The 22,750-nt window shown below is 48.7% G+C and overlaps 1 protein-coding gene across 1 annotated transcript in view; it reads right to left on the reverse strand.

The window, feature by feature from the left end:
- Positions 1 to 22,750, reverse strand: part of LOC137420589 (uncharacterized) — a 67,051-nt gene that overhangs the window by 35,845 nt on the left and 8,456 nt on the right. Inside the window, exons 4-5 of the mRNA XM_068105779.2 lie at positions 16,164 to 16,277; positions 9,299 to 9,457 (exon numbers count right to left, since the gene is read on the reverse strand). Of these exons, the coding sequence (XP_067961880.2) occupies positions 9,299 to 9,457; positions 16,164 to 16,277 (273 nt within the window). The remainder of the gene's footprint in view (positions 1 to 9,298; positions 9,458 to 16,163; positions 16,278 to 22,750) is intronic.

Consider the following 22,750-nt stretch of genomic DNA (forward strand, 5'->3'; position numbering starts at 1 on the left):
GTGGCGACCTTTTGTCAATGCAGCTGTTTGCATCGCAGAGCGGACGCGATCACAAAGATGCTGCAGTGCAATCCAGCGGTCTTGGTTTGGGGTGGTTGCCCATGGTCTTCCTCTTCGTGGACCATCGTTCACAGTTCCAGTTTCACTGTAACGCCTAGCCAGGTTGGAAATTGCAGGCTGTGAGCAACCAAGATGTTGGGCAATTGTTCGCTGGATTACATCAGCCTCAAGCCTCCCAATTGCCCTTAAGCGTTGTTCAGATGTCAGGCATGGCATCTAAATTTTGTTGTTGTTTTCCCTGTCAGAAGCCTCCAGTGACTATAGACAGCAGTATATGAATGTCTAACCATGAGAACTGAAGGATTTCATTATGAGGGTCAATATTTAAAGGGAAAGATCCCTATACAAAAACACTCAAGCATGCCATTGTGATCAACCCGGTGATTGAAGTGAAGTTCCCGTTACATAATCAGCCATTACAATTGAAGAAACGTGTTTGTAAAGTGCACATTAAAAAAATCAGTGATGTTTCTTTTGATGTTCAGTATATATATTGTGAGAAACCACCGGTGAAACCACCTGTTCTCACCCAGATTTGGTGCCCCGCCCACCACGTGACGTGACCTCCTTTGAGCCTCACGCGATTGGTGGAGGGTCAGAGAGAGCGCGGTCGCCATCTTATCTAACGGACGCGACTCGAAAGGCTCCGAGTGGGAAATCTCAAAAGGGCTTTCCTTGAATCCTCACGACAGCCGAGTTGGGCTGGTCGATTACAGTTCGGTATTTTACGAGCGAGTAACTCCGGAAGAGAACGAGTGATTCCCGGATCTCGTAGATTGGAACCGCGAGTGATTGCCTGCTTCGTGTTGGAGCTGCTGGCCGACCGTTCCTGCCGGCCTTGTGCGGTGAATTCCATCCTGTTACCCTCCGAGTCCCGGAGATCGTCGATTGGAGCCGCGAGTGATCTTACCTGCGTCCTGTTTGGAGCTTCTGGGGCCGACAGTTCCTGCAGGCTTTGTGCAGTGTATTCCATTCTGTTACCATTTATGGTTTTTGTGATCGAGCCAATAAAGCATCGTGCCTTACCCCTAGAAGGCCGATTAAAACACAATTGTGTTTATTGAGTTCTCTCTGTCCACTCCGTGGACTACTTGAAGCCCGGACATTAACGTCCGTATTCCGTGCTGGGAACCATTTCACAGCCGGGATCGCGACAAATGGGTTGCTCGTCCTAGGATCTTTCAAGTGAGAGACATTCGAATTGAGACGGGAATTCGGCATCTGCATCTTCTCTGCATCTTCTCACCAGCGGACGCCGTCTTGGAGGAACTTTCTCGCCGTAGGACGCTGTCTTGGGTGGTGCTTCACTGCAGAATAAGTGAGCCTCGGATCCCTCCAAACAACCGACAAAAAAAAAAAAAACGTGAGTATTTGTACGTGGTATTTTTCTCATTGGCAATTTGATGTGCGGGTGATATTGTGTAGTTCGTGTCGTATTTCCCCAACAGAGCGTTGTGTTTGAGCGTTGTGTTTTGTGCCTTGTCTTATGATAACTCGTAGCCAAGCTATGTCGACCAGAGAAGTGAGAGTTCAACCTGATCATGTTGACAGTCACGTGGGTGGCGATGTGAGCGACGCAAGCAGCCTTGACCCGGTCACTCAACCCGAGATGTTAGGAAGCGATTCCATCATGACTAAATGCATGCGTTCGCCCTTCTGGACCGGGCTGACTCCGGTTCAACAACTTGACATGTATAACAGGGAGAATGACAGGGCAGAGGCAGAGCGTGCGGCAGCAGAGAGAGAGCGTGAGAGAGAGAGAGAGCGTGCGGCAGCAGCAGAGGCAGAGCGTGCTGCAGCAGCAGAGAGAGCGCATGCGGCAGCAGAGACAGCAGCAGAGGGAGAGCGTGCAGCAGCAGAGAGAGAGCATGCGGCAGCAGAGAGAGAGCGTGAGAGAGAGAGAGAGCGTGCGGCAGCAGCAGAGGCAGCAGCAGAAGCTGAACGCGTCAGAGAGCATGAGTTGCGAATGTTGACTGAACGACCGCGGGCAGAGGGGTCTGCTGCAAGAGTCCCGGAAACTGTTCATGTTCGTTTGCCGGACTGGACGGGAGACACGAAGCCAGAAGCGTATCTGGAGATGGTGGAGAAGTTGTTGGCTGCCGGTGGCATTGATGAGAGCTTGTGGGTCGGCCATCTTGTGAGCCATCTATCTGAGAAGGCGAGGGAGGTATATGCGAGGATGGCAACCGAGGACGCAAACAAATACAGGGCATTGAAGGCCGAGATTTTGAACGCCTATGTGGTGTCCGCGTGTATTTATAGGAGAAATTTTTTCAGCTGGACTCGTGAGTCCAGTCAAACCTATGAGGAACATTCGCGGGCCTTGTTGGAACAGCTGCAGAGATGGTTCAAGGGGAGCAAGGTTGAGTTACCTCAAGCGGTTGCGGAACTCCTGGTGCGTTACCGTATCGATCAACAGCTTCCGCCTGACTTAGCATTGTTTCTTGTCGACAAAGACACTGTTTCCTTGGCAGACTGCGTCAACCTTATTGATAAACATGTTTTGGCGTGCAAAATGCTGCAAGTCACGCAATCGCGTCGTAAGACGGAGGAGTCTGCGATCAAGACCGCCCCCCGTCTGCCCGGCGGCTGGATCGAGGGGAGGGGTTCTCCGATGCCCTCCACTGGTGGCGGTCGCGAGCCGCAGACCAGGGCAGGGCCCTGGTGCGATTTCTGCAAACGCGTGGGGCACGGTGAAAACCGCTGCTTCTCTAATCCCGCTAGTCCGGCCTACCGAGGCAACCCTCCTGTTAAGTCGGAGGGAGATCAGTGGAGCTCATCCGCCGGGCCCTCGCACACGACGGTGGCATCGGTGACCGAGGTCACTGCCACCGAGGCTAATTCCATTCATCCACTGTACCAGGATTATTCAGGGACAGCCTTAGTGGGTGGCCCTGATTCGAGGCTGAAGTTTGAGGCCCAATACCTTCGGGATACTGGGGCGACACGGTGTGTTCTCCGGGCGGGGGTAGTTCCGGCCTCTCAGATGCGTTATACCGGCGAGTATACCCTCCTTCGGGGCATTGACCGGGTTCTTGGCCGGTATCCCCTTGCCCTCCTCGAGGTCCGGAGTGACATTTTTAAGGGTCCAGTGACCTGTGTGGTGGTACCCTACTACCCGATACCCGGGGTCTCCTTGCTGATTGGCAATGATGCCATGGCCAGGGAGGAGTCATTGACTCTGACCTGTGGGGGGGTCACTAGATCCCAGAGTAAACAGGCGGAGAGAGTGGCGGAGTCAGACATATCTTCACTCTGGCCCGAGGAGCCTAGCGCCTCGACTCCAGTTCCCGACGGTGACGTTGCGTCAGCTGAAGTCCACCCGAGCCTCCCGTCAAGCCACCCTCAGGTGCCGTGCTCCTCAGGGACCGCTCCCGCCATGTCGCGATTCAGCAGGAACGCTAATGCTAAGGTATATGTGGGAAACCTGGGCAATGGAGCAGCGAAAGCCGAGCTAGGGAGGGTCTTCGAACATTACGGACCACTCCGCAACGTATGGGTTGCTCGAAACCCACCTGGATTTGCAGTTGTTGAGTTTGAAGAGCCACGAGATGCTGAAGATTCGGTCAGAGCCCTTGATGGAAGGTTAATTTGCGGATCGCGTGTGTGCGTCGAGATGTCGAATGGCATGTCGCGGCGGCCTCGTTTCAGACGCCCTTTGGTCCGCAGGCCTTTCGACCCGAACGATCGATGTTACCAGTGCGGTGAAAGGGGTCATTACGCATATGACTGTTGTTCTCGACACCGGAGGAGTACCCGCCGCTCTAGGTCTCGGCCCGTTTCCTTCCTGTAAACGCTTCCCCCAACTTGAGTTTGGCCCCCTTGCCTCTCTATTGTGCTTTGTGTGAAGTGTAACTCTTGTAGGGTAGATATTAATGTGGTGTATGGTGTTAAAATTTGTGTGTGAAAAAAAAAAAACCAAAACTGGTTCATTGTTAACCTGTTAATGCCTGTTAATTGCCTGTGCGTTAATAATTGCGTTATTGTTGCGCTATTGCGTTGCGTTGTATTGTTGCGTTGTTGCGTTATTGTTGTTAATAAGTGTTAATAATTGTTAATTGCGTTAATTGCCTGTTAGCGATTACCGCCATCATCTTGCCATGTGATTTGCACCTACTACAAATACTGGTTTTAAAAACGCCGTCGATTCGACGGGGTTTTTACTTAGGGGGGGAGGACTGTGAGAAACCACCGGTGAAACCACCTGTTCTCACCCAGATTTGGTGCCCCGCCCACCACGTGACGTGACCTCCTTTGAGCCTCACGCGATTGGTGGAGGGTCAGAGAGAGCGCGGTCGCCATCTTATCTAACGGACGCGACTCGAAAGGCTCCGAGTGGGAAATCTCAAAAGGGCTTTCCTTGAATCCTCACGACAGCCGAGTTGGGCTGGTCGATTACAGTTCGGTATTTTACGAGCGAGTAACTCCGGAAGAGAACGAGTGATTCCCGGATCTCGTAGATTGGAACCGCGAGTGATTGCCTGCTTCGTGTTGGAGCTGCTGGCCGACCGTTCCTGCCGGCCTTGTGCGGTGAATTCCATCCTGTTACCCTCCGAGTCCCGGAGATCGTCGATTGGAGCCGCGAGTGATCTTACCTGCGTCCTGTTTGGAGCTTCTGGGGCCGACAGTTCCTGCAGGCTTTGTGCAGTGTATTCCATTCTGTTACCATTTATGGTTTTTGTGATCGAGCCAATAAAGCATCGTGCCTTACCCCTAGAAGGCCGATTAAAACACAATTGTGTTTATTGAGTTCTCTCTGTCCACTCCGTGGACTACTTGAAGCCCGGACATTAACGTCCGTATTCCGTGCTGGGAACCATTTCACAGCCGGGATCGCGACAAATGGGTTGCTCGTCCTAGGATCTTTCAAGTGAGAGACATTCGAATTGAGACGGGAATTCGGCATCTGCATCTTCTCTGCATCTTCTCACCAGCGGACGCCGTCTTGGAGGAACTTTCTCGCCGTAGGACGCTGTCTTGGGTGGTGCTTCACTGCAGAATAAGTGAGCCTCGGATCCCTCCAAACAACCGACAAAAAAAAAAAAAACGTGAGTATTTGTACGTGGTATTTTTCTCATTGGCAATTTGATGTGCGGGTGATATTGTGTAGTTCGTGTCGTATTTCCCCAACAGAGCGTTGTGTTTGAGCGTTGTGTTTTGTGCCTTGTCTTATGATAACTCGTAGCCAAGCTATGTCGACCAGAGAAGTGAGAGTTCAACCTGATCATGTTGACAGTCACGTGGGTGGCGATGTGAGCGACGCAAGCAGCCTTGACCCGGTCACTCAACCCGAGATGTTAGGAAGCGATTCCATCATGACTAAATGCATGCGTTCGCCCTTCTGGACCGGGCTGACTCCGGTTCAACAACTTGACATGTATAACAGGGAGAATTACAGGGCAGAGGCAGAGCGTGCGGCAGCAGAGAGAGAGCGTGAGAGAGAGAGAGAGCGTGCGGCAGCAGCAGAGGCAGAGCGTGCTGCAGCAGCAGAGAGAGCGCATGCGGCAGCAGAGACAGCAGCAGAGGGAGAGCGTGCAGCAGCAGAGAGAGAGCATGCGGCAGCAGAGAGAGAGCGTGAGAGAGAGAGAGAGCGTGCGGCAGCAGCAGAGGCAGCAGCAGAAGCTGAACGCGTCAGAGAGCATGAGTTGCGAATGTTGACTGAACGACCGCGGGCAGAGGGGTCTGCTGCAAGAGTCCCGGAAACTGTTCATGTTCGTTTGCCGGACTGGACGGGAGACACGAAGCCAGAAGCGTATCTGGAGATGGTGGAGAAGTTGTTGGCTGCCGGTGGCATTGATGAGAGCTTGTGGGTCGGCCATCTTGTGAGCCATCTATCTGAGAAGGCGAGGGAGGTATATGCGAGGATGGCAACCGAGGACGCAAACAAATACAGGGCATTGAAGGCCGAGATTTTGAACGCCTATGTGGTGTCCGCGTGTATTTATAGGAGAAATTTTTTCAGCTGGACTCGTGAGTCCAGTCAAACCTATGAGGAACATTCGCGGGCCTTGTTGGAACAGCTGCAGAGATGGTTCAAGGGGAGCAAGGTTGAGTTACCTCAAGCGGTTGCGGAACTCCTGGTGCGTTACCGTATCGATCAACAGCTTCCGCCTGACTTAGCATTGTTTCTTGTCGACAAAGACACTGTTTCCTTGGCAGACTGCGTCAACCTTATTGATAAACATGTTTTGGCGTGCAAAATGCTGCAAGTCACGCAATCGCGTCGTAAGACGGAGGAGTCTGCGATCAAGACCGCCCCCCGTCTGCCCGGCGGCTGGATCGAGGGGAGGGGTTCTCCGATGCCCTCCACTGGTGGCGGTCGCGAGCCGCAGACCAGGGCAGGGCCCTGGTGCGATTTCTGCAAACGCGTGGGGCACGGTGAAAACCGCTGCTTCTCTAATCCCGCTAGTCCGGCCTACCGAGGCAACCCTCCTGTTAAGTCGGAGGGAGATCAGTGGAGCTCATCCGCCGGGCCCTCGCACACGACGGTGGCATCGGTGACCGAGGTCACTGCCACCGAGGCTAATTCCATTCATCCACTGTACCAGGATTATTCAGGGACAGCCTTAGTGGGTGGCCCTGATTCGAGGCTGAAGTTTGAGGCCCAATACCTTCGGGATACTGGGGCGACACGGTGTGTTCTCCGGGCGGGGGTAGTTCCGGCCTCTCAGATGCGTTATACCGGCGAGTATACCCTCCTTCGGGGCATTGACCGGGTTCTTGGCCGGTATCCCCTTGCCCTCCTCGAGGTCCGGAGTGACATTTTTAAGGGTCCAGTGACCTGTGTGGTGGTACCCTACTACCCGATACCCGGGGTCTCCTTGCTGATTGGCAATGATGCCATGGCCAGGGAGGAGTCATTGACTCTGACCTGTGGGGGGGTCACTAGATCCCAGAGTAAACAGGCGGAGAGAGTGGCGGAGTCAGACATATCTTCACTCTGGCCCGAGGAGCCTAGCGCCTCGACTCCAGTTCCCGACGGTGACGTTGCGTCAGCTGAAGTCCACCCGAGCCTCCCGTCAAGCCACCCTCAGGTGCCGTGCTCCTCAGGGACCGCTCCCGCCATGTCGCGATTCAGCAGGAACGCTAATGCTAAGGTATATGTGGGAAACCTGGGCAATGGAGCAGCGAAAGCCGAGCTAGGGAGGGTCTTCGAACATTACGGACCACTCCGCAACGTATGGGTTGCTCGAAACCCACCTGGATTTGCAGTTGTTGAGTTTGAAGAGCCACGAGATGCTGAAGATTCGGTCAGAGCCCTTGATGGAAGGTTAATTTGCGGATCGCGTGTGTGCGTCGAGATGTCGAATGGCATGTCGCGGCGGCCTCGTTTCAGACGCCCTTTGGTCCGCAGGCCTTTCGACCCGAACGATCGATGTTACCAGTGCGGTGAAAGGGGTCATTACGCATATGACTGTTGTTCTCGACACCGGAGGAGTACCCGCCGCTCTAGGTCTCGGCCCGTTTCCTTCCTGTAAACGCTTCCCCCAACTTGAGTTTGGCCCCCTTGCCTCTCTATTGTGCTTTGTGTGAAGTGTAACTCTTGTAGGGTAGATATTAATGTGGTGTATGGTGTTAAAATTTGTGTGTGAAAAAAAAAAAACCAAAACTGGTTCATTGTTAACCTGTTAATGCCTGTTAATTGCCTGTGCGTTAATAATTGCGTTATTGTTGCGCTATTGCGTTGCGTTGTATTGTTGCGTTGTTGCGTTATTGTTGTTAATAAGTGTTAATAATTGTTAATTGCGTTAATTGCCTGTTAGCGATTACCGCCATCATCTTGCCATGTGATTTGCACCTACTACAAATACTGGTTTTAAAAACGCCGTCGATTCGACGGGGTTTTTACTTAGGGGGGGAGGACTGTGAGAAACCACCGGTGAAACCACCTGTTCTCACCCAGATTTGGTGCCCCGCCCACCACGTGACGTGACCTCCTTTGAGCCTCACGCGATTGGTGGAGGGTCAGAGAGAGCGCGGTCGCCATCTTATCTAACGGACGCGACTCGAAAGGCTCCGAGTGGGAAATCTCAAAAGGGCTTTCCTTGAATCCTCACGACAGCCGAGTTGGGCTGGTCGATTACAGTTCGGTATTTTACGAGCGAGTAACTCCGGAAGAGAACGAGTGATTCCCGGATCTCGTAGATTGGAACCGCGAGTGATTGCCTGCTTCGTGTTGGAGCTGCTGGCCGACCGTTCCTGCCGGCCTTGTGCGGTGAATTCCATCCTGTTACCCTCCGAGTCCCGGAGATCGTCGATTGGAGCCGCGAGTGATCTTACCTGCGTCCTGTTTGGAGCTTCTGGGGCCGACAGTTCCTGCAGGCTTTGTGCAGTGTATTCCATTCTGTTACCATTTATGGTTTTTGTGATCGAGCCAATAAAGCATCGTGCCTTACCCCTAGAAGGCCGATTAAAACACAATTGTGTTTATTGAGTTCTCTCTGTCCACTCCGTGGACTACTTGAAGCCCGGACATTAACGTCCGTATTCCGTGCTGGGAACCATTTCACAGCCGGGATCGCGACAATATATATATGACAGTATATATATATAAAATATTTTCACAGTGATTTAAATGGATTGGCAAATGTACTTTGCTTCTATAGAGCCCAGTAACAATCTTTTGGAGAAGTTCACTTCCATTAGGGATAATAATAAAAAAGCTGCTGATCATCCAGAATATATGAGTTCTCATCAGAATAAAATTGGATTGGATTATTATTATCTTTTTTTATTTTTATATTTTATATATAAATGGGCTAAGGCTCATAATAGAGCACACACACACACAAACACACACACACACACACACACACACACACACACACACACACACACATACTGATGAGACAAACACTTAACAAAACCACTGAGCTTGGGGGAAGTGTCGTCACTAACGTCACTTCCCGGGATACCCTGGGTACCAGTGACGTCATAACAATGGCGCTGCCTTTCTCACCATAGTCAGTGGGGCATTTCCTCAAGAGGAATTTCCTCCTCCCCATGGATGCCAACCAATGGAGTTTGTCCGTGCTATACCTTCACAAGGAAGGATGCAGCAAGTACCATTTTAAAGTCTTTGGTATGACTGACAACGAACATTACATGACAGTGAAGTTGTCAAACTTATTATTAATCATTGAATCTTTGCATAATTCTGCAACATACCATTTTATTTCACAATTCCAATCTGGTAATACTCCTTAGCAACATAACCACTACATGCAAATAGACCTACTGTTCAAAAAGATCTGTTCTCCTTCGTAAAGTACACTGGTGAGATGTGCACCACATGAAACGCAGTGCCTCTCCGCTTCGTGCCATGTGCGCCAGCTCCTCACATGACGGTAACACTGCCCTCGGAACTTGTGCCAACCTGACTGGCACATGACAGTGTCTAAAAGGAACAAACAAAAACATAAACAAAATATTGTTGTAGCAAAGCAAAGGTCTGGGAATGACGGAATAACGTGGGCTGCCATTTGTCAATCAAACAATGACAGTATAACTCATCAAGTAATAACACATGGTGCAACACAGAAAACAATAACACAGTATAACGCAGCAAACAATGCCTCAGTGGAACTCATCAAGTAATAACACAGTGGAACACAGCAAACAATAACACAGTGGAACACAGCAAACAATGACACAGTGGAACACAGCAAACAATGACACAGTGGAACACAGCAAACAATGACACAGTATAACGCAGCAAACAATGACACAGTGGAACACAGCAAACAATGACACAGTATAACGCAGCAAACAATGACACAGTATAACGCAGCAAACAATGACACAGTGGAACACAGCAAACAATGACACAGTGGAACACAGCAAACAATGACACAGTATAACGCAGCAAACAATGACAGTGGAACACAGCAAACAATGACACAGTATAACGCAGCAAACAATGACACAGTGGAACACAGCAAACAATGACACAGTATAACGCAGCAAACAATGACAGTGGAACGCAGCAAACAATGACACAGTGGAACACAGCAAACAATGACACAGTATAACGCAGCAAACAATGACACAGTGGAACACAGCAAACAATGACACAGTATAACGCAGCAAACAATGACACAGTGGAACACAGCAAACAATGACACAGTATAATGCAGCAAACAATGACACAGTGGAACACAGCAAACAATGACACAGTGGAACACAGCAAACAATGACACAGTGGAACACAGCAAACAATGACGCAGTTGAACGCAGCAAACAATGACACAATGGATCCCAGCAAACAATGACACAGTGGAACGCAGCAAACAATGACACAATGGATCGCAGCAAACAATGACACAGTGGAACGCAGCAAACAATGACACAGTGGAACGCAACAAACAAATCATTTCAGAATCATTGGAATCTCCCACGATGAAGCCAACTCCAAGGGCCTTTCACTCACTCACCGCAGGCAGGTTGGTGGTCTTTCTGTCTTCTACCGAATCCTCTCTGGCCTTGCCCCCCCCAGCTCTCTCTGGGCTCTGCCCGCAAATATTCCTACAAGTCGCATAAGATCTGCCTGCAACCCTCTTATGGTTAAACTGCCAAAATCAAGACTCTCTGCTCACCTTCACTCCTTCATTCCTCTTTTCGCCCGCCTCTGGAACAAACTCCCTCGCTCTCTTCAATCCCACTCCACCCTCCAGGTCTTTAAAACAGCTGTTCACCACCATCTCTTATCTTCCCCCATCCAAAACCTTGATCTTTTCTACCCCCGCTAATTTCACCCCAAATCCACTTTTTTGATATACCAACTTCTGTCCTGGAAGTCCTTGGTGTCCTTGTGTTTTATACTTCTCCCCCCCCCGCCCCCCCCTTCCCACGCCTCCTCCCCCCAAGCCCTCTCCCTCCCACACATCTCCCTGCTCTCAAATGTTGTGTTTGTGTGCTTCCCCTTCTCTCCCCATCTTGTCTTCCACTCCCTCTTTTTATATATTTTGTTTGTCTGGTTGATTTGTTTGTGAAGTAAATGTTAGCTCTTTCACGAGCCTCGATTCAGTAAACATTTTTAAAAAACCAAAAAAAACACAATGACAGTGGAACACAGCAAACAATGACACAGTGGAACACAGCAAACTATGACACAGTGGAATGCAGCAAACAATGACACAATGGATCGCAGCAAACAATGACACAGTGGAACGCAGCAAACAATGACACAGTGGAACGCAGCAAACAATGACACAATGGAACGCAGCAAACAATGACACAATGGAACGCAGCAAACAATGACACAGTGGAACGCAGCAAACGATGACACAGTATAAATAACGTAGCAAACAATGACACAGTGGAACACAGCAAACAATGACACAGTGGAACCCAGCAAACAATGACGCAGTGGAACACAGCAAACTATGACACAGTATAATGTTCAAACAATGACTCAATGGAACGCAGCAAACAATGACACAGTGGAACACAGCAAACAATGACACAGTGGAACGCAGCAAACAATGACACAATGGAATGCAGCAAACAATGACACAGTGGAATGCAGCAAACGATGACACAGTATAAATAACGTAGCAAACAATGACACAGTGGAACACAGCAAACAATGACACAGTGGAACCCAGCAAACAATGACGCAGTGGAACGCACCAAACAATGACACAGTGGAACTCATCAAACAATGACACAGTGGAACACAGCAAACAATGACACAGTGGAACACAGCAAACAATGACACAATGGATCGCAGCAAACAATGACACAGTGGAACGCAGCAAACAATGACAGTATAATGTTCAAACAATGACACAATGGATCGCAGCAAACAATGACACAGTGGAAAGCAGCAAACAATGCCACAGTGGAACGCAGCAAACAATGACACAGTGGAACGCAGCAAACAATAACACAATGGAACGCAGCAAACATTGACAGTGGAACGCAGCAAACAATGAAACAGTGGAACGCAGCAAACAATGACACAATGGAACGCAGCAAACAATGCCACAGTGGAACGCAGCAAACAATGCCACAGTGGAACGCAGCAAACAATGCCACAGTGGAACGCAGCAATCAATGACACAATGGAACGCAGCAAACAATGACAGTGGAACGCAGCAAACAATGACACAGTGGAACGCAGCAAACAATAACACAATGGAACGCAGCAAACAATGACAGTGGAACGCAGCAAACAATGACACAGTGGAACGCAGCAAACAATGACACAGTGGAACGCAGCAAACAATGACACAATGGATCACAGCAAACAATGACACAGTGGAACGCAGCAAACAATGACACAGTGGAACGCAGCAAACAATGACACAGTGGAACGCAGCAAACAATGACACAGTGGAACGCAGCAAACAATGACACAGTATAATGTTCAAACAATGACACAGTGGAATGCAGCAAACAATGACACAGTGGAACACAGCAAACAATGACACAATGGAATGCAGCAAACAATGCCACAATGGATCGCAGCAAACAATGACAGTGGAACGCAGCAAACAATGACACAGTGGAACACAGCAAACAATGACACAGTATAATGTTCAAACAATGACACAGTGGAACGCAGCAAACAATGACACAGTGGAACACAGCAAACAATGACACAGTGGAACGCAGCAAACAATGACACAGTGGAATGCAGCAAACAATGACACAGTGGAACGCAGCAAACAATGACACAGTGGAACGCAGCAAACAATGACAAAGTGGAAGGCAGAAAACAATGACACAGTATAATGTTCAAACAATGACACAGTGGAACGCAGCAAACAATGACACAGTGGAACCCAGCAAACAACTACACAGTGGAACGCAGCAAATAATGACACAGTGGAACGCAGCAAACAATGACACAGTGGAATGCAGCAAACAATGACACAGTGGAACGCAGCAAACAATGACACAGTGGAACGCAGCAAACAATGACACAGTGGAACGCAGCAAACAATGACACAGTGGAACGCAGCAAACAATGACACAGTGGAACCCAGCAAACAATGACACAGTGGAACGCAGCAAACTATGACACCATGGATCGCAGCAAACAATGACACAGTGGAACGCAGCAATCAATGACACAGTGGAACGCAGCAATCAATGACACAGTGGAACACAGCAATCAATGACACAGTGGAACACAGCAAACAATGACATAGTGGAAAGCAGCAATCAATGACACAGTAGAACCCAGCAAACAATGACACAGTGGAACGCAGCAAACAATGACACAGTGGAATCCAGCAAACAATGACACAGTTTAATGTTCAAACAATGGCACAGTGGAACACAGCAATCAATGACACAGTGGAACCCAGCAAACAATGACACAGTGGAACGCAGCAAACAATGACACAGTGGAACACAGCAATCAATGACACAGTGGAACACAGCAATCAATGACACAGTGGAACACAGCAATCAATGACACAGTGGAACAGAGCAATCAATGACACAGTGGAACACAGCAATCAATGACACAGTGGAACACAGCAATCAATGACAGTGGAACACAGCAATCAATGACACAGTGGAACACAGCAATCAATGACACAGTGGAACACAGCAATCAATGACACAGTGGAACACAGCAATCAATGACACAGTGGAACACAGCAATCAATGACACAGTGGAACACAGCAATCAATGACACAGTGGAACACAGCAATCAATGACACAGTGGAACACAGCAATCAATGACACAGTGGAACACTGCAGTCAATGACACAGTGGAACACAGCAATCAATGACACAGTGGAACACAGCAATCAATGACACAGTGGAACGCAGCAATCAATGACACAGTGGAACGCAGCAATCAATGACACAGTGGAACGCAGCAAACAATGACACAGTGGAACACAGCAATCAATGACACAGTGGAACACAGCAATCAATGACACAGTGGAACGCAGCAATCAATGACACAGTGGAACGCAGCAATCAATGACACAGTGGAACGCAGCAATCAATGACACAGTGGAACGCAGCAAACAATGACACAGTGGAATCCAGCAAACAATGACACAGTGGAACACAGCAATCAATGACACAGTGGAACACAGCAATCAATGACACAGTGGAACACAGCAATCAATGACACAGTGGAACGCAGCAATCAATGACACAGTGGAACGCAGCAAACAATGACACAGTGGAATTCAGCAAACAATGACACAGTGGAACACAGCAAACAATGACACAGTGGAACGCAGCAATCAATGACACAGTGGAACGCAGCAATCAATGACACAGTGGAACGCAGCAATCAATGACACAGTGGAACGCAGCAATCAATGACACAGTGGAACGCAGCAAACAATGACACAGTGGAACTCAGCAAACAATGACACAGTGGAACACAGCAATCAATGACACAGTGGAACGCAGCAATCAATGACACAGTGGAACGCAGCAATCAATGACACAGTGGAACGCAGCAATCAATGACACAGTGGAACGCAGCAATCAATGACACAGTGGAACGCAGCAAACAATGACACAGTGGAACGCAGCAATCAATGACACAGTGGAACACAGCAATCAATGACACAGTGGAACGCAGCAATCAATGACACAGTGGAACGCAGCAAACAATGACACAGTGGAATTCAGCAAACAATGACACAGTGGAACACAGCAATCAATGACACAGTGGAACGCAGCAATCAATGACACAGTGGAACGCAGCAAACAATGACACAGTGGAATTCAGCAAACAATGACACAGTGGAACACAGCAATCAATGACACAGTGGAACGCAGCAATCAATGACACAGTGGAACGCAGCAATCAATGACACAGTGGAACGCAGCAATCAATGACACAGTGGAACACAGCAATCAATGACACAGTGGAACGCAGCAATCAATGACACAGTGGAACGCAGCAATCAATGACACAGTGGAACGCAGCAATCAATGACACAGTGGAACACAGCAATCAATGACACAGTGGAACGCAGCAATCAATGACACAGTGGAACGCAGCAATCAATGACACAGTGGAACACAGCAATCAATGACACAGTGGAACGCAGCAATCAATGACACAGTGGAACGCAGCAAACAATGACACAGTGGAATTCAGCAAACAATGACACAGTGGAACACAGCAATCAATGACACAGTGGAACGCAGCAATCAATGACACAGTGGAACGCAGCAATCAATGACACAGTGGAACGCAGCAATCAATGACACAGTGGAACGCAGCAATCAATGACACAGTGGAACGCAGCAAACAATGACACAGTGGAATCCAGCAAACAATGACACAGTGGAACACAGCAATCAATGACACAGTGGAACACAGCAATCAATGACACAGTGGAACACAGCAATCAATGACACAGTGGAACACAGCAATCAATGACACAGTGGAACGCAGCAAACAATGACACAGTGGAATTCAGCAATCAATGACACAGTGGAACACAGCAATCAATGACACAGTGGAACACAGCAATCAATGACACAGTGGAACACAGCAATCAATGACACAGTGGAACACAGCAATCAATGACACAGTGGAACACAGCAATCAATGACACAGTGGAACACAGCAATCAATGACACAGTGGAACACAGCAATCAATGACACAGTGGAACACAGCAATCAATGACACAGTGGAACACAGCAATCAATGACACAGTGGAACGCAGCAATCAAACCAAAATCAGTGACACACTAAAACACATCAAAGGAGAGTTATGAAAAAGTGTTCAGCATTATTACGTGAATGGGCTTGGCTCTGCACTCGACATTATTTTTTCTCAAAGGCCACAGTTGTATTAATTCCCAGGTTACTGCATTTAACATGGCCAGGTTGCTGTGTTCACGGCCAGGTTACAACGTCAACACAGAAAGACACAAGATGTCCTGTCCGTGTTCCGATGTGAACACCTGGCTCATGATTCAGGGCACCCAGGTTCGAACCCTTGTGGCCTGCAGGCTCTACCTTTTATATGTGACCGGCCATTGTCCACAAGAGTCCTTGTAATTCATGGAGATCCTCTCGTAATTCCCTTTACGTGTATGTGATTTACACTGGAGCTCCTCCATGATTTTAGAACTTAGATGAAAGTAAAAAGAAAACTTCACCTTCTTCGCATTGCCTTCCACTGTAGCTCGGGAGGCAAATGCAGATAAAACCACGAGCGTTGTTCACACAAGTTCCACCATTGAAACAGAAGCTCGGTGAGCATTTACTCACACCTGGGGAGCAAGAGAGAACAAACTCGCTATAACAATGAGTTGCAGCACATTTGCGAACCCGCTAAAGGTAGAATAAACACACATTATGACGTCCACGCAGTACAATTTTAAACAGTCAACATAATTGATAAAGTCACCAAATAAATGATTGCAAGACAAGATAATTAAACACGTAAATTCATTGAACCCATAAAGGATCCAGTGGAATGCAAAGGTACATAATGCATGTTTAAACCACCCTGCTGGTGCTGCATTGTGTGTGTGTGTGTGTGTGTGTGTGTGTGTGTGTGTGTGTGTGTGTGTGTGTACGAACACACAAAAAAAACACACACACACACACACACACAAACACACACACAAACACACACACACACACACACACACACACACACACACACACACACACACACGTTAGATCACAAAGCGCTGTCCGCCCGCGAATGACTTTTTTTTTTTCAAACGAGACCCGACCCGTGAATGTGGCGGCTCTCATTGGTTCAAACTCGCACATGACGTCACGTCTTACGTCATTACGTGCAGTCCGGATTCCCTCCGATTCAACAGTGAATCTGAATGTGACTCCACCATCTTGTCGTCGTTGTAAGCGAGGTATTTCGGTACACCAGTACACCCGCACACGACGGGAGTGGCAGGGAGGGTCATTCCTCTTTGGGGTATATAGATTACAGTCGATCTATGGTCGGGTCTCAAGAACATTGGGTGTGTGTTCATTTACCAAGTTTCTTGTGGAGAGATCGCCAAGTGGTTTAAGCATTCGAGCAAGCACTCCATTCAAAACCGTTATGGAACGACTGGCTTGGCAAGCGCTAGCTAGCTGCTTGGTAAATGAGCACAACCCGAGCTTCCTCCCTTTCAGTTTCGTTTCAAACTGCAGGAGCGAGTTTATTAAACATTTGTGGGGTATGTAGAGTACCTTAGATCTTCGCACAGTTCTATAAGTAAACATTCTTCATCATGTACAGTATATGTATATGTAATTATGTATAATTATGTTTATGTATATGCAAAAATGAAAAATATTTGAACACAGCGGTAAAGTTCAGCCATCTTTACAATTTAACATTTAACATTGATATACACCTCAACATGCAACCCCATTGACGGCAATGGCGGGGAAAACCCACTCGGGGGGGAGAAAAACCCCTTGGGCAGGAGGAGGGGGGGGGGGGGATGAATGCGCTACAACCTTCATTGTGTAACCCTTCGTCATCCTGTAAAGTTTGGTTTAGATTGGATAATTAATGACAGAATGTATTGGGGTCAAAAATTCATCACACAGACACCAAATGGCATATTTTAGTGTGTGTGATAATAATAATCACCCCACAATTTCGGTAAGTTCACTTATTCTTACTGTAAATTCCTTAACATAATTTATGCATTTTGGTTAATTGGTACATTCCGTACATAACCACCCCGTAGGGTTCGGGTTTCATAAATGCTGGGGACGCATCGTGACGTGGTCTGGGTGGGAGTGTAGAGGAGAATTGCAGGGCAGGTCCAAGAACATCACCAGACCAGAGTGTGTTATTTGGGAAGGGGTACAGACGGATATTAGCCCCTGTTGGACTTAGTCTTAAACGGGGGCTTATGGATCAGGTCTCATCGGGTCTCGTCCGGCTTCCGCTTCCGGTCCGGTCTGGAGAGGACGCTGGCGTTACTTGTTCGCCGCTTCTCCGACTGGGCCATTGTACATAGTTTGCTTTTCTGGTGGTCGTGGCGGATTTTTGACCGTTGGGTCTGCCCTCTGCTCGGTCCCGGCTCTGCTCCTGGCTTCGCCTGCCCGGCTCCTCCACTGTTTCCTCAGACCCGCTCCCGTTGTTTGCGGCGGTGGCTGTTTGCCGCTGTGGTCTTGATTAGCGGCTGCAGTCATTTGCCGCTGCGTTTGCCGCTTTGCCTCCTCGACCTCGACCTTGGCCTCATACTCGTCCCTTCGCTCCTGCCTGGCATGGCTCTGAGGTACTCCGCCGCAGGGCTTCTTCTGCTCGGTACCCGCTCCACCCCATCATGCATCTCTGCCATTAAATCAAATGGACTCCTCCGACGACCCAGGTACATTCACCGTGGCTCCGGTCGTAAGTTTGTTTATTTGCAATCAGGTCACTCCATCCCCGTCCTCTGGTCGGCTCAGCGCACTCTCACTCTTCGTCCCAGCGCACCTGGTCACAGCAACGCACACGATCGCACCTCCTGCCTACGAACCCTGGCTAAATCACCTGAATTCATCCCTGCTGTTCAAAACAACATCAAGCTCACCCTGTTCAACACCCGGTCCCTCAACAACAAATGCCTCATCCTGAACGAATACATCCTGGATAACAAACTGGACTTTCTCTGTCTCACCGAAACCTGGCAACAACCTCTGGACTACTACACACTCAACCTCACCACACCCAATGGATATTCCTACGTCAATAAACCACGCTCGGAGGGCCGAGGTGGTGGAATTGCCGTTATCCACCGTCAAGACATCAAGACCAACCTCATCTCCATCTCATCTGCTCCATCATTTGAACACCTGGCTTTAAAACTCTCTGGTCGCACGCAGTCAGTCATGGCTGTCGTCTACCGCCCTCCCAAACCACACCCATCATTCCTGTCTGACTTCTCCTACTTTCTGACCCAGCTATGTTCCCTCTCCCCCTCAATCCTCCTCCTTGGTGATTTCAATATCCACATGGACTCCACTGACTCCACAATAACCACTGACTTCACTGATTTACTCACCTGCTTTAACCTCACTCAACATGTCGACTTTCCTACCCATATCCGTGGTCACATTTTGGACCTTGTCTGCTCCACTGGATTAAATTTGCACCATCTCTATGGCTCTGACCTCACCCTCTCTGACCACTTAGCCATCACTCTGACCATCAACATCCCCGCCCCAACACCAAGGCATTATCGCACAATCAACTTCCGTAAGCTAAACGCTCTTTCACCTACCTCATTCTCATCCACCCTCTCTGAAAAAATGTCCACTTCTCCCTTCATTGACCTCCACACCCCTTCCGACCTCACTGACTACTACAACCACACTCTCTCCTCCTGCCTTGACCAGCTTGCGCCTGTAAAAACCAAAACAGTTTCTTTCACCCATTCTGCTCCCTGGTTTACCCCTGAACTCCACCTGATGAAAACTCGTGCTCGCCAACTTGAAAGACTCCGCAATAAAACGGGTCTCACAGTTCACTCCCAAGCCTACAAGGACCACCTACAACACTACAAAGATGCCCTCTCCCGCGCCCGCTCTGCCTACTACTCTCAAATTATCCACTCTGGCTCCGGAAACCCAAAAGCACTCTTCTCGACAATAAACAAACTCTTCCGCCCCCTGAACACCACCACCCAGTCATTCACAGTAGACAACTGCATCTCCTTCCTCTCTTTCTTCCAACGCAAAATTGACAACATCTACAACAGCTTGACCACCGCCGCACCCGCTCCCCCTCCAACCACCTGCCCCCCCTTGTCCTGCCATCCCCTGTCTCGGTTCTCCCCAATCTCCCCTACTGACCTCTCTGAACTCCTCATAGGAATGAAAACTGCCACCTGCACTCTTGACCCCATCCCCTCCAGCTTTGTCAAAGCCTCCCTCCCTGCTCTCTCTCCACTTATCATTGCAACAATAAACTCCTCCCTGTCTACAGGCATCGTCCCACCTTCCCTCAAAATTGCTGCTGTTACCCCCATTCTAAAAAAACCTGGTCTAAACCCTGACACCCTAAACAACTTCAGACCCATCTCCAACCTACCCTTTCTGTCAAAAGTTTTGGAACGCGCTGTAGCCACTCAACTCAAACATCATCTCTCTGCCAATAACCTGTATGAAACATTCCAATCCGGATTCCGGTCCAACCACAGTACTGAAACTGCTCTCCTCAAAATCACCAATGACCTTCTCCTCTCCTCTGACGCTGGCAACCTCAACATTCTCGTCCTCCTCGACCTCAGCGCTGCCTTTGACACCATCGATCACACTATCCTCCTCACCCGACTTGAATCCACCTTTAACGTTACCGGCACTGCCCTCTCTTGGATTAAATCATACCTCTCTGACAGATGCCAGTTCATCTCCATCAATAACTGCAAATCCCCCACTGCTCCCCTCCCCCAAGGTGTCCCCCAAGGTTCAGGTCTTGGCCCCCTCCTCTTCATCCTTTACCTGTCCCCGCTCGGTCACTTAATCCGCCGTTATGGTCTCCAATTCCACTGCTTCGCCGATGACATCCAGCTTTTCATCTCCACCAAGTCCGTCTCCACCGACACCCACTCTATCCTGACAAACTGCATCACTGAAATAAAATCCTGGCTTCAAATCAACTTCCTCAAGCTTAACTGTGATAAATCTGAAATAATCATCATTGGCCCAAAAACGCTCACAAAATCCACCCATAACTTTGCCCTCAACATCGACGGTATCCCAGTATCCACCTCCCCTCACATCCGGAATCTTGGCGTCATCTTTGACCAAACCCTTTCCTTCGACAAATACACTAAACAGATCACAAAGTCAGCCTTCTTTCACCTGAAAAACATTGCCTGTCTCCGCTCATCCCTCTCCTCCACGGCTGCAGAAACCCTCATCCACGCCTTCATCACCTCCCGTCTGGACTACTGCAATAGCCTCCTCTATGGTTCACCCTCAAAAATCACCAATAAACTCCAATACATTCAGAACTCCGCTGCCCGTCTACTCACCCATTCCCGGACCCGTGACCACATCACCCCCGTCCTTTACAAGCTTCACTGGCTCCCCATCCCCCAGAGAATCCAGTACAAAATCCTCCTCTTGACATACAAAGCCCTCCATAACCTGGCCCCATCCTACCTGGCTGACCTCCTCTCCAGACACACTCCCACCCGCAACCTCCGCTCTGCTGGTACCAACCTCCTGACCCCCTCCATCCGGACCAAATTCAGATCCTGGGGGGACAGGGCCTTCTCCATCGCTGCTCCCACCCTCTGGAACTCACTACCTCACACCATCAGAGACTCCTCCTCACTCACCACATTCAAAACATCACTAAAGACCCACCTGTTCAACACTGCATTCAACATTCAACCCACAGCATTTAACCCCTGACTATCTCTTCTCCTTCTCCCTCCTTTTGCTTTAAATATTTCCCTATTGATTCTTGTCTTTTTGCAATTGTTGTTTTCATGTATTGTTATGCATTATGTTTGCCACTCTGTCAAAGCGCCTTTGGGCTTCTGGAAAAGCGCTATACAAAATAAATGAATTATTATTATTATTATCCGGGTCTCGTCCGTCTATCCGGGTCTCGTCCGTCACAGCCATATCTCGGACATGGATGGACCGATATTGTTCATACTTGGCACACAGATAACGAATGATGGAGTACATATGCACGTCATTTTGTTTCGAAATCAGATCCAAGATGGCCGACTAGCGGCGATTTTGTAACTTAAAATTTTCTCGAATCGGCATGGCCCGATTTTGTTGAAACTTTGCACAAGGACAATGTGTTAGAATATACATATGCAGAAGACTTTGTTTTGTAATCTGACCAACCATGGATGACTGGCAGCCTTTAACTCCGTAGAGTTATGACATTTGGATATGACTAACTTCCCTCCAAATGTGTGCTGTTCTTCTACTCCAATCTTCTTCTGGTCTTCAAGCAGACATCAAACTTCTAGACCAGTCTCCCATTTCTATTGTCTGTGACATTACCTTCTTCCAAAGACAACTGCTCTCTCTCTCTCATGCACAATTTTATCCCATCTCATCTTCAGTTGTCATACCCTTCTTCCTGCCCATGGTACACTGAAGCTGGGGAAGGGGGGGGGGGGGGGGAGGAGTGCGAGGGAAGTAATTACTCTGAACCAACGACTTCGCTTTATGAAGGGTAAATCCAATTTTTTAAATTTATTTATTTTTCTTTTTTTTGTATACTGAATCGAGGCTCGTGAAAGAGCTAACATTTTTTTCACAAACAAATCAACCAGACAAACAAAATATACAAAAAGAGGGAGCGGAAGACAAGATGGGGAGAGAAGGAGAAGCACACAACCACAACATTTGAGAGCAGGGAGAAGTGTGGGAGGGAGAGGGCTTGCGAACCAAAGCGTTCAGAATCATTGGAATCTCCCGCGATGAAGCTAACTCCAAGGGCCTTTCACTTACTCACCTCAGGCAGGTAGGTGGTCTTTCTGTCTTCTACCGACTCCTCTCCGGCCTTGCTCCCCCAGCTCTCTCTGGGCTCTGTCCCCCAAATATTCCTTCAGGTCGCAGAAAATCTGCCAGCAACCCTCTTTGGTGAAACTGCCATAATCAAGACTCTCTGCTCACCTTCACCCTTTCATTCCTCTTTTTATATATTTCATTCCTCTTTTTTCCCGCTTCTGGAACAAACTCCCACACTCTCTTCAATCCCACTCCTCCCTCCAGGTCTTTAAAACATCTGTTTTTAAACCCCATCCAAAAC

Source organism: Myxine glutinosa, chromosome 2 (genome assembly GCF_964187855.1).
Source record: "Myxine glutinosa chromosome 2, kmMyxGlut1.1, whole genome shotgun sequence".
Taxonomy (NCBI): Eukaryota; Metazoa; Chordata; class Myxini; order Myxiniformes; family Myxinidae; genus Myxine; species Myxine glutinosa.